Source organism: Equus przewalskii, chromosome 31 (assembly GCF_037783145.1).
Source record: "Equus przewalskii isolate Varuska chromosome 31, EquPr2, whole genome shotgun sequence".
Taxonomy (NCBI): Eukaryota; Metazoa; Chordata; class Mammalia; order Perissodactyla; family Equidae; genus Equus; species Equus przewalskii.
Genome location: NC_091861.1, coordinates 14,890,895 through 14,904,931, shown reverse-complemented (window position 1 = coordinate 14,904,931; position 14,037 = coordinate 14,890,895). Strand labels below are relative to the sequence as shown.

Sequence of the window (14,037 nt, the reverse complement as noted above, 5' to 3'; positions counted from 1 at the left end):
ACAACTGTGTTATGAATGCTTCAGCTGTAAGTTACTCCTCAGTTTTGTCATGCTCAACTACGAGATAGTTCCCGAAATAGAGAATTTAAGCTTCACATCTTTTATTTCCTTTGAAATCACCATGTCAAGATACATACATACACATAAATATTTTTCCCCCTCCTCACTGCTTACTCTTATGTTGACGTGAATCTTATTTTCATATTCTATAATTAATCATGGAAAAAATAACTTTTCCTATAAAAGGTTTCCCAAATGGAGTTAAGAGAAAGTTTATGAATCTGAATGGTTAAGGGTCCCAGGCAACAGGCCAAGGCTATTATTCTTTGAAACTGATCAAGGATCTACACCGAAAACATTTCCTCCTAGTCAGCTTGCTGCATCACAAATCCATTATGGTTAATTGTTGTTTATTCCTACTTGGGTGTCTACGTTTTAACGCCCAGCTGGCTTCTTCCTATCGCTGGTTTTTATCTCTGCCTCCCTTACCATTGCTCTTGCATGAAATTTTGCAATACATACTCCTGTTACTCATTTCCTTCACTACCCAGCTTGAGTCTTTGCCCTTCCAGCAAGGCGTCCTGTCCCCTCTGGTCTGGTAACTTCTCTGCTCAGCATGGTTTCCTCTCTACCACATTCATTGGAATGACACGACTTTTGACGTGGAAATGATGACAGATTTTTCACTCTAATGCTAACGTTGTCTAAATAAGAAAAGATGAATCTGCAGAACGGGGACTAGAAACCAGAGTGCCACATTCATGGCCAGTTTCCATTCACTACAACATGGGCCTTGTGTTTTGAAGTTGCTCCTAGACTTCGGAATTTATTACTATTCATCTCTTCTGGGGTTATTTGCCTTTTTGTCCATTTATGCCTTGTTTTCCCAGTAAGTCTATAAATTTCTTGAGGTCAAAGACACAGCCTTTGAAGTTTCTGGGTCCTTCAGTATCTCGCACAAAGTCTTGCATTTGGGCAGGTGTGTAGCAAATACGTTATTGATCGGCTGCCTAAAAAATCTACACAAGGAACATGCAATACATCCCGACACCAAATGCAAATGATTTCCTAGTTTCTCGTAACTGTGCCTCTTCTTCAACGCAAGTGATTAAGAATTATCGGTATTTTATTCTTGATAATTTATGAACTTTCTATTTGGGTCCCGCCCCATGCTCTTTTTCTTTTACCTGCTATAGAAGGTCCAGGCAATGGCGCAGCTTTTCTTCTCCGTTTGATATCTCCCGTGCATAAGGATCCTAAATGCATGCTTGTTTGCCTACAAGTAATTATCAGAAAAAACTATTAACAAAGAGGAAAAAATGACACATAAATACACAGCTTGTATAATCTGAAGCTAAATCAAAACATTCTCAACAAAGATGGAGCAGCATAGTAAAACCACCAATCTTGCTTATATCGAAACATAATTACGTTTGTTGACAAGTGTTCAGCAGCTAAATGTGCCATCATAAATTGTTACTGGAATGAATAATATAAAAGGAATGCTTTTTAATTTTCAAAACTGGCAATCTTTCTGGCTCAACATAAAATCAAGCACTGTTGCTTCTGACAGGAAAATAGCTAAGATTAATTATCTAAAGAGATCACAATATTGTTGCTGGGTTATCAATTGGTTACTAATGCTTTACTGTCAGAACAACATTTATTACAGGAAAAGTATGATCAATTTCCTTTAGGATATTAGGTGGCAGTGAACTCTCTTAAAACATTTTAAATAGATAGAAGGAAATAGTGATGTTCTCCCTTATAAATCATATGCTTAGAATTCTTTAGTTAATTGTTTATTAGCTAGGTGAGGACACATAATTTGAATGCGTTAATGCTGGTCTACCGGTACTAAACAGGTTAACTGGCTATTGGATTATGTTTGTAAAGACACGACATATAAGAACTGAGGAGCGGGCCTTCTTCTAGTCTTGCAACTAGTTAGATTATTCTGCCTAATTATGGACTCCTAAATTAAAGAGTTTTGGAAAAATTAGAAATGTCCCAAGCGGGAATCAAGAAAAATGAATACAGAGATAGAAAGGACTTAAAAGTCCTCAAACTGTCCAAGCTATAGGACTCTGTGTTCATTTCCTGGGTCAAAATCCCTGATGTGGAGTTGGGACAGTGTCTGGGGATCACGAAGCAGAAATAAATGAAGCGTGTTTATTGTAGCACGTGTCCTTTTAGTAAGTCACAGAGATATTTGGTAGTACCCTGAAGTTTTATCAAACTCAATTTGAAAACCACCAGATTATTAGAGAAAAACTTAAAAGGAAAAAAATTAGTTCAGGTAAACACCCAGATATATATTTATACACATACACTCAGGTGTTTAAATATAGCGAAAAATTGGAACTGGGGAGTAAAATCACTTTAATTATGAGTTCTACCTATAAGGTATCAAGTAAAGTGCAATTAATGAGCTGGCTGAGCCAAAGGGTGTAAGCAATCAAAGAAATATACCATGAAAATCCACCAATATAGAAAATAGCAAATGGGTATTTGTCTACTTTTCTCTTCCTTTTGTATGGAGGCATACTGTTTCTCTGTTATAGAATAAATATTTATAATTATTGAACTGTTTTTTAAAAACTAGTTCATTCAGTAATGACTAACTTTGCAGAAATATATATATACAGACACCTGTTTGTCAAAATGTTTATTAACATGCATAACTGTAACATTTTTATTGGATTTTGAGGTGTAACTTTGGCTCATATGCCAAGAAAAATGAATGGTTATGATCAGATTTACTTTTTAAGACTATACAGGAATTTTAAAAAGTTACAGTAATATCAGAGAAGACACATCCCTTTTATATAAAGTTAATAAATTCACTTATTCGGCAAGCATTTATTAGTACCTACTACTGACTTAGCGTAAGACCCCATAGTGGTGGAGAAAATGAGAGGAGCAAAGAGGAGATGGAAGATAGAAAAGAAATGGAATGTTCAATTCCTATTATTGGAAGATTTTAATGTCTGAGTGGGGAGGTAACGTCGTAAGTATATGAAATAATCAGGGACAGTGGTGGTAGCGATAGGCATAATCGACTTTATTAACTATTACTAGAGATGCTATTATTTAGGCCTTAAAACAATTCTAAACATGTTGCATTGAACACACCTTTTTTGCTTTGCAGGGAAAATTTGTGCTTCAATGGAAAATGATACTTTTAGAGTGTACCCTTTCAGTCACCTGATTCTGATTCTATGGGAGCTATTTTACAACTCTAAGTTACAGATAACGGAAAGCAAGGGAAAATAATTCTTGTTTATAGAAATGCAAATGAATTCTGTCCTGAGGAAGGCCCACCCTTCCTCCCGTGGAAAAGCCAGTTTTGCATCTATTTGCCCATTCATTTCAATATTCGTCACTCCATACAAACTTGTGATTCTTTGACTTCTCCTTGGAACCTTTAACAACATCTGCCTGGTTCCCTCATTAATTAATGAATTAAACAAAACCTCAAACACATGTTCATGGTATATCTGTAAAAGAGTCACGATTTTATCTTTAGGACAAAATTATCCTTTCACATCTCTGATCCCTCTTGAAACCCCTGCCTGGCAAAAGGCTGGAGGAGTTTACCTTCTGCAGAACGTTTACCAGACAGGCTCAGCCATCCGAAGGGCTGAGGAGGAGTGGAAGGTAATATTCTGAAAACAGAATAAAGACAGAATCTGAACTCTGAAGCGTAGCCCTTGTCTTACTGAGCTGCGAAAACCAACCCGTGGACTATATCTGCTTCTGCTCCTCTTGTTACAATAGAATATTCTTACAGTGTAAGCCACTGCTGGTCGGGTTTTCTATACTTGTGGCCGGAAGTGTTTCCAAATGATAGTTTGTTCTGTTCAGAGAATTCTGAGTCTTTCAGGATGGAGAGCCGTGTTTGGAGAAGGGACTATATAATGACAGAAGAAGAATGCTGGGGCTGGATCCTGGGCCATATATGCTCCATCAAGGCGCTTGGATTTTAGAGCTGATGTGGGGTCATTAAAGGTCACTCAGCAGGAGAGAAAGTTGGCCAGATTCGTGGGAAACTGGTAGATAGCTGGGGGTAGGCAGGATTGAGGTTAATGAAAAGGAGGGAAGCTAGGTTTGTGATAGTCCAGACACACATTTCCTCCGTGGTTATTCATCTCTAATTACGAATAACACAAAGTGGCCTCACAATGAAACTTCTTTGCGTTAGCACATCTGAGTGAGGACGTGGGCAGGAGTGGGAAGGCAGTCGATGAGAAGTCCTAATTCTGGATTATTTAAAAAATGATGCCCAGTTTTCATACTTTCAGATACATTTAAAGCTCAAATTAAGCTAAAGAAAATGAGCCAAGAGCATCCTTCTAAAGAAATATATTTTAGAAATAATTAGACAAAATACTTGAAAGTCTGATACAATAGAAGCTGCTCACTGTGACTATAAGTACTGCTGGTTTCTACCTACATTGTCCCAGCACCAGTTGTATGTAACTGGAGTCTTTTAATTGCTTGAAAATCATTCTCCCAAGTCAATATTGCCTTTAAAACTTTATTATTTTTTTATACTATTAAAATTTATTAGGAAGGCCTGTTTACAAAGATGATGAAAAAAAACCCCAAAACTCCAGGAATAACTCCCTCTCCTAAACATTTTTCTCATCTGCTGGACCCCAAATTCCCTTTTGGGTCTCTTTATAGAACAAATGTAATATAACATTTTCATTCAACTCTCTTCCTCCACCCCCAACATAACTACAGAAAGCAAAAGAGATAAACATTCAAGGAGAATAAAGTTAGTTAATAAAGTCAGTACGTTGAACCCGAAGACCTGAGCCATAAGAAAACCAGCTGGCTGTATTTCAGTAATTCTATCAAGAATTGATTATCTGCTACGGCACATTGAGAGGTCTGGGTTATTGATCAGTAAGATTACCCCATTTAGGCTTGTCCTCCCCCCTTTTCCTTCAGACAGGTGGAATGGAGTTGCCACAAATAACACTAAGTAAGACCTACTCTTTTATTTAGTTGTCACTCTTAATGTAAAACATAGCAGTTATTTTTTAATTTAAAATCAATGAATGTCTCAAAGGCAGCCTTGGTGCTCCAGTCTGAATGAGTCATTTGTCTTTGCAAAGCAGAACACCTGGATTACTATTCAAGGTGACGGTTGGCAATTTTTGTTTTTTGTTTGTTTTTGGCTGTGGTGTTTGAAGAATGACAATACACTGGTGTTTGAAGAATGACAATACATTGTCCTACGAACAGACCCAAAGTTATTAAAAAAGTAACGTTAAGATCCTTTTGTACGCGCTGCAAGGAAATTACCAACCACCAATATCAGGGGATTTGTTCCAGCTGAGTAATTGCTTGCGGCGGAGGAGAGAAATCAAAACCTGGTAACTATAGCTATGGACACCTTTCATCTTAGGGGTAAACAAACACATATATTTAAGTGGAAAGGATAAAGAAATAATGCTGTTTGGTTATGGGTGATTAAGCATTGTCACTTAGTTATGATCTGAAACATGGTTTCCCGTGGACTAATTCTGAAAACTTTCCTATTAAATATTGGAAAAGCAGGGCTCAAAAAGAAGTCTTTGCTCTGTTTTGTTTTGCTTTTGAAACAAACTTTGCTTGGTTTTTCCCATCAGCCTTTTAAATGGTGTGGTGGTAGAAACACAAAACACACGGCATTTTATCTGGAGGACAAAAGCTAAAAAAAATAAAAAAAATAAAAAATGTCAACAAACAAAAAAACAGAAACAAAAAAATCCTAGTGAGAACCACCTTGCCTGAAAACTTGGCTTTTGACACGGGCTGACAAGGACTGAAGCGGGCAGTGTCAAACACAATAAGATTAAAGAGCAGACAATAGGAACTTGTCTCTTCATTGTACACATTTACCAGCAGAGGCTTTTCAGAGCATTAGGCCCAGTTAAAGCTGCCCTCTGGATAAAATGCGCTCCCAAGCAGCCTCAGACAAGCTGCAGAGGAGAGACAAACAGATGTGACTATGGTCCCTGGCATTTGGCAAGAACGCTCACTGTCAGTTAGAAAAATATAAGCCTGGACAGGGCATCAGCTGCACAGAAATGAAGCAGGTCTGTGGTGTCACTGGAGGAAGAACCCAGTGGTAGAGAGAAGTGTGCAGGCTGGAAAATCCAGTCCTGTGTGAGCTTCCCATTCTAGATCCAAATGACCCTCTCCTCCCTTTTATTCGGTGTCAATGTGTCTCAACATACTAAACTGAACAAGTAAACAGCAGTATGTAGCTTTTTTCCTTTAGGACCCAAATGCACACTCAGTATCGAGTACCAGTCAAGCATAAACATTTCTTAACTACTAGGATGGCATTAAGTACTTGTTTTTAACGGTGTTGTCTTTCAAAGCCCCTTCTTGTGCAGGAAGAACCCTCTGCATTTGGTTTTGTGGATCACATCTTGCCCAGCTCTTGGTTCTGGCACATTCTCTATGGCATTGGTCGTTTGACTTCACATTCTGCTTCAAGCCCATTTCCCCTCTCTTGGAACAATCCTGACTTTAGCAAGGGGTAGTTGAAGTTTTAACTCAGTGCCCTGAACTCAGTTCTTGCATCAGTAACTGGGCCCTTGCTTTATTCTGGACTTAGCCTCTTTCAACACAAACTTTCTGGTATCTTAGTTCAATCAGAATTAGGTCATTGCCTGCAACTCCCCAGATGTTAAAGTCTGGTTGAGAAATGCAACCTTGTGATTAAGGTTCTTTCTAATGCTGCCGGCAGACCCTCGACCAAGCATTGGCTGCTCCTGGCTCCCAACCCTGCTCACTGTCTACATGCTGGGACAATTCTTTACTCTGTGACCATTAACCTCCGATTACCTGTTGTCGAGTGATCTGCCTGCCCATGTGCAGTTCCTCTCAACAGCTTCAGATGGATCTGTCCTGTTCACACAGGCTCAACATAAGATTGACATAAGGGAAGCCATATTGTAAAAAAGAAGCCATATTGTAACTCTGAATGACCTCTGATTAACTAACCCAGACAAGCTCCCAGCTGCTTTAAGTTAATAACTTTATTCTTTTGAGTTCCTTAGGAATGTGATGACCTCCAGGCAGAGAGTCTATGCTGATAACCATCATCAATGACAACTGCAAGATCAGGGTATAGGGCGTTGCTCTGGTCTCTGATGCACATCCAGTAAAACAAAAGACTATCAGAAACTAAGACCAGATGTCTGCCCCCACCCAGAGACCAGCCGCCCATGTAACTGGCCTGTGGTCTTCGTTCTGTAAGATGGTTCTTTCGGACATTAGCCGGCCATCTTCCCTCTTGCTAGCAAGCCGTAATAAAACCTTTTCTCTCCTACCACCTTGTCTCCTGACTATTGGCATGTCTTGTGGTGGGCAGATGACCCGTCTTGGGCAGTAACACCCTCAGTGTCTCTTCCACCCCGTCAGAGAGTTTGAGTCCAGACCGACTTCTTCCCAATCTGCTTTATCCACGTGACTGGTGGCTGCTACTGGAGCCAATGTTTGTTCTGTCTCTTCGGTGCCAGGTTGTGTGCTGATAAGCACTTCCCTCCTGTGGCTCCCAGTGCTCACAGCGAGCATGAGGGAGGGACTGCTGTGTGTCTGGAGGCTTCTCAGTGACCTTGGGGACCAGTTTCACTGCCTCATCAGTCAAGGACTCTCCCGGCTTCTTAGAGCAGTGCCAGCGAGGCTGACCTGCAGTGAGCAAGGAGGAGAGACACAGGACTGGTGGGAGCCTTCAGGTGGTCTAGGGACCTCACGAAATAGTGTGTATGTACGCTTGTGTAGCAAGAGGGGCTGTGGTTCTTATCTGATTCTGAACCATTAACAGAGAGGGTTATCCAAATACTAGACAAAGTAGATTTATACCAAACTTCATAATCTAAAATTGAAAATACCTATCTTAAAATACATAGGCCAACTTTTCTAATTACATCATCGCAAACAACAGAATTTAATAATGCAAGTTTAAAAAAATCCTCCTCCAAATATCTACACTTTTCATATGCTCTATCTCAAAAAACACTGCCTTCATTCTGAGCCTCATCATCCTGTTTGAATTTTCTGCATGGGACACTAAACTAATATTTCCCAATCAATGAATATGCACGTGTGTTGGTTGAAAGGTATACGTGCAACAAAATACTGATGATAGTTCTCTCTGTGTGTTGGCATTTCGTGGCAATTTTCTTCGGGAGGCCTCTCATTATTATTGGACTTTATTTTTACAATAAGCAGGCAACAAAAAAGATACAAATTATAATTAGGTGGATTATAAACCGGCAAACAGTGGAATTAATAAATGCAAGTGGTTTTGGCAGCTGGAGAGGTTTCTTTGTCAAAAGCATAGTCAGACTTTTTTACCCTGTGGAAGCTGAGGTGCTAGTTCAAACTACAGGTTTTGGTGGCCTGATTTGCATCCGGGATGAGTCAGTCAGAACCTCTGTCCCTCTGATGCCACCATTTCTGCTTTCCCAACTAGTTCTCTGACAAAGCCTTTTTGTCACCATATTTGTCAATATCACAGAAGGATTTTTGCCCATCTTTGGCATGTTACTCAAACTCTCTTTCCCTCAATTTCTTTACCTTCAAGAACTGTGATTAGACTAGTACTTACCTCAAAGGCTTTTTTCAAGATTTTATTTAGAAATCATTTATGTAAGCACTTGGCAAAGTGCCTGCACACAGTCAGCAAGCAATAACTGTCAGCTATTAAATTTACTATTATTATCATCCCCATTGTATGGATAAGAAGCCCAGGGCACAGAGAAGTTAAATGATTTACCCAGGATCACACAGTTCAGGGGAACTGATGGGAATTGCTTTGTAGTACAAAACAGCCAGAGGAATGCCTAGTGCAGAATGTTATACACGCCAAATAAATACATGACCATAAAAACTCATTACATCTGAACACTATCGTATACTACAATAATGATATGATTAGGGTCATTTCTAAATAACAAGTAGGTATTTTTTTGGTAGTTCAATAGAAAAGTTAAATTTTTCTTCAGGGCTTGCTTCTGCTTGCTTTAAATGTGTCACAGCATGTAAGAATAAAGTACTCATTTTTATTTCAAAAACTCAATAAAAATCCACGCGAATCTGGCAAGTCTGAAACCCACCGACTTTCTCAGCCCATTGCCGCCAATTTTCTCTCGGCCACCACTCAGTACTTGTTACTTCTAAGATGTTTTGCTTCTTCCATGTGGGGCGTCCCTTGCTTTACCCATAGCCCCGAGAATCTGCTATGCTAAGGATATCATTCTTGGTGTGTGTTAATAAACACACACTTCCATATCCCTAAACAACTCACTCAAATGCTTCTGCTTTTTGGACCTCTTCATTATTTGAAACAAATGGTACCCAAAAGGTGGTGGTCATTGTTTTACACAATTCAGGTAGATAGTAGAAAAGTTCTAGGTGTATATGAATGAGGACATTCTCACATCTGGAGGAAAGTTAATCTTTTCATAGAGTAAATTAACTTCCATGGTACTGACATGCTTCCCAAATTTGTCCAATTCTTTTAGACCTGTTTTTTAAGGAAGTGCTAAGTCACTAAAGCCATTTATATATGTGCTAACACTAAAGCAATGTATTCTACTCGTTTGGAAAAACTTCTTTTCCATGTTTCCTGATTTCGAGCATCTTTGAGAGCCTGCTCTTTCTCCCTTCAGAGTTCTCCCGGTGCACTCAAATCTCAATGTCCTTTCTCTTCTTTAAACTTTCCTAATCTCACTGTCTTTCCAAGTGCTTTTTCTCTGTATTTCCTATCAATCTGGGCATATCTCTGTTGTTACACTTATCACACGGTATAGCCTCATGCTGTTTTCAGATTAAACATTAATCAGTTTGGCAGTTAAATATGTACCGGATTGTCAGTTAAATATATACCAGAAACAACCTGAGGCCAAGAACCATGCCTAATTCACAGAACCTGGCACTGCTTCTGTCATATATTAGAAACACAATAAATGTTTATGGAACTACAATGAATCAGACTACTGTAACAACCGTTGCTTCACATTTCCTTTGGCAATCAATCACGCTTTTTTGTGATAACACTTTTACTTTCTTGAATTGTTATTTAAATTCACTCACAAACATTCATGTAACAATGAACAAAACTTGACTGTGAATCAGGTATTCTACTAGATGCTAAATGAAACACAAAGAAGAGTAAGATGGTTCCAACCGTCAAGGGGCTCATGGCCTAATGCAAGAAACACGAACAAGAAATTACTGTACAATGTAATAAATCCACAGGGCCGCAGTAGCAGACCACCTCTCTGGGGAAATTGAGGAAAATTCATTTCGCCTGAATTCAAATTTGGATATTGTCTCTCCAAGCAGAATCTAAGATATTTGAGGAATCTTGGAGTATTCTTTTATTCTTCACACCATAGTACCTAGGAAATAGTAGGCACTTAGTAAACTGATATTCATTTAATTTATTTGATTCCTAGCCATAACTATACATTTCTGGAATCTGTTTATCATTGATATTTAGTATAGTTTTAACAATAAGCTTATTCTAATTTCCTTAAAAATGATAAAAAACAGCTGGCATTGACTCTTACGAGAGATACAAAATTACTCAAAATAAACATGATTCTTTTGGAGATCTCCATTAAATGCAAGATGTGCCTACATTTAAAAAATTGGGATGTTGATCCTGATAACATCTTGCATCTTACATAAAAGAACCATCAAATCAGACTACAGATTCAGATATAATCTCATTCTCTCTCTGAAAATGACATTATGAAACGTTTCCTAGGATGTATGGTTGCCATGTTTAATATCTATCAATAAAATTATGGAGTATTCCTAATATTCTTAACTTTTTTGAGTGAAGTCTATGCATTACTCATTTTCGTATCCACTTCATTCAACGCAGTATATAATATTTGAATATGTCTGTGGAATTGACTTTTTACTATACTTTCTTGTTTGATATTTCTGACGTTAAACCAAGCTTTTAGTTCAGTTCTGAGGTAGCATTTTCGAACAGGCATGCTGAGTTTCTTTCATTTACCAGGTTCAGGGAATGATGGAGTTAAAAAGGGCAGGGCAGAGAATATATTTTATTATTTTGAATATATGTTGGTTTCTTAAGTCTTAGAATTTGTTATCTGAATTACCAGGAACATCTAAGCTCATTGGGTGCCAACTACATATGGGGTATTACGCTAAACATTTTCACATCCTTTATCTTGTTTAATCCTTACAGAAACATATCACAGGTCTGAGGAACCTGAGGTCCACAGTAACCGTTACTTGTCAAAGATCACATAAACAGGAAATGAAGTTATTGTATTTGAACCAAGGAATGCTTGCCTCAAAAGAATCATTTTTTTCCCCTGTACCATACTACCTCATTCAACTTAGTTTATTGTATTCCATTTAATAAACGTCTACTGAAAATGTAATGTACGCCATGCCCTACGCCATAAAACAGGATTGAGAAATAAAAAAGATATGGCTTTCATTTTCTAGGGGTTAAAGTCTACCGATCATGTGGCAAAATGATTTCAACGCAATATTCAAAGAGAATTCCAAGCTAGCATGTAAGGCATTCTAGGCCCCCAGGTGAGAGAATACATATGAAGAGGCACAAATGCCTTGACGTGCACACGATACGCCATCTTTGGGGCTCTGTAAGCAATTCGTTATGATGGGAGCTGGAACCTATGGAGGAGTGGAAAGAGACGACACCTCCTTGCATGCATCAAATTTTAATAAACTCAGTTAATCTGTCCATTTATAATTGTTTTAAATTCTCCAGGAAAATAGAATGAAGCTCCCTGTTTGACTAAATTAATCAGCTTATTAACTAAACTGACAGTTGAATTCAGTGGAAAAAGGCCTGTCCATAATTCTTTGTAGATATAGGATTTTATTGCAGCTGTAGTCAGAAAGTTACTGCTCTAATGAAAAGATGGGATCAAATGCAGATCCATTTCCAAGGTACCTCTTGAAGTTGAGAGGTTTAGTTCATTCAATAGTCTACAATTTTCTTGCCTGATTGACTTGGCAGATACAGGCTCAACACCGTAAAGGGCCACATGACTTTGCCTGTTGAGAGGGGACTTATGGCAATGTCATAATTCTATATGCTGCAGTGTACACTTGCTGAGTATGACTACTAAAGAGCAAAGGAAAAAGTGGTCGCTACTTTTATCTCCATATTGAGGAGGTGATAAAGACTACATATTTTAATAATAGGCCAGAATGTCTTAAACTTCTGAACGATGTAAGGAGTTATTTCTACTTTGGAATATGTCAGACAGCATTACTGTTTAATACACTTACTTGAAATTAGGTTAAATTATTGCTTGTTGGTGGAATTCAATTGGGAATCTATGACCCAGTTGAAATGCCACCTTCTTTACGCAGCCTTTTCTGATTGCCTTTGCCAGAAAAATCTCTTACCCTTTTGAGAAAACAGTATTTTCGAGCTTAAACTACAGCTACATAGGTACAAGAACTAGTACTCTAGCTAGACTGTGTATTCCTTGAAGGCAGTGGGGTCCACATCTGCTTTGTTTAAATAAATTCCCCTTAGCACTTAGAAGCCTTGCCAATATCAGGTACTTATCAAACAGTTATGGAAAGAAATTTAACAAGGCATGCCAGAGTTTTTATAGTAACTTGTTTTTGTGATAATCAGTATTTTTACTGAGGTTCCAATTTCTATAGTAAATAAATGCTTACTTATGGTAGTAGAAAACCACAAAACTTATTCAGTCCATATCTTGGGCTTTGGGATATAAATATCTGCAAAAGCACTTGCACACATAAGCCAGCTTTTAAAGAATATGCAGGCACTTGATATTAAAGTATTCCCCTTTCTACATAATTTTGCCTTTCACTAAATTTAACTGTATGAAAAGAATGCTTTCAGTTCCTCCTCTTCCATGATAGTTTTTGGCAGATGAATGAGCATTATGTACATAAAATTTTTACAGACTTGTTAGCAAATGTTTACCAGACTGTGTGAAATATACCGTAACAGCTAGGTAATGTATCAGGGGGCTTGTGATGACTACATGAACACTAATGTTCTATAATCAGGAGGAAGAGTTCTCCAGGATTCTCCTAATTCAATTGAATGGAAATACTTGCAAAGTTGGAGTGCATCAGCTTACATTCAAGATTAGTTTTGCCATCAAGATCTTTGAACCAAATATCCTTTATATGTATATAAATATATATATATATATATATATATATATATATATATATATTTTTTGTGAGGAAGACTGGCCCTAAGCTAACACCTGTTGCCAATCTTCCTCTATTTTATGTGGGATGCTGCCACAGTGTGGCTTGATGAGCAGCACTAGGTCCGCATCTGGGATCCAAACCTGTGAATCCCACGCCACCGAGGCAGAAGGCATGAACTTAACCAGTATGCCACGGGACCAGTCCCCATCCTTTATAATTTTGGTAATTCAGATCTATTACTCTCAATATTTGGAAGATCTATTGCCTTTAAATGTCCATGGAGAAATATCCTACAAAAACTAATTTCAAATATAAAATAAGCCTTTCCTCTTCTCATTTATATAATAATTTTTTTTAGAAAAACATGTAAGCCTCTATATTTTTTAAATTTCAGAAACCAAATGCCAGATGATCGAACAGCAATCATTAGTCATGATTTCAAAATGTTGTCACTTTCTTTGCTGAATAACGTACAAATGGTCTAAATAATGTTTAAGATTACAATTATACAAGAGTCAATGGTTTTGCTTAAAAACAAGATACCATATTCTAGAAAAGTTAATCTTTATATGCCTTAGAAATAAGACTTGGAAAAAAAGGTACTGCTGTGTAAATTATCCACCATTTGCCCTGGAAAGTTACTTAACTCCTCTCTCTGATTCTTCATATGTAATATGGGGATAATAAGAATATCTACTGCATGGGGTAATTTTGGAAAGTAAATGAGTTAAAATAAATACATCACTAACACTCAAAGAATCTTAGCAATATGCTATTAACTACAACGATGGGGATTTTTTTTCT

The 14,037-nt window shown here is 37.8% G+C and overlaps 1 protein-coding gene across 2 annotated transcripts in view; it reads right to left on the bottom strand.

Moving 5' to 3' along the window:
- GPATCH2 (G-patch domain containing 2) overlaps window positions 1–14,037 on the bottom strand; it is a 221,449-nt gene that overhangs the window by 55,772 nt on the left and 151,640 nt on the right. For both annotated transcript variants that reach the window (XM_008526700.2, XM_070602484.1), the window contains exon 9: window positions 1,188–1,276. In XM_008526700.2, the coding sequence (XP_008524922.2) occupies window positions 1,188–1,276 (89 nt within the window). The remainder of the gene's footprint in view (window positions 1–1,187; window positions 1,277–14,037) is intronic.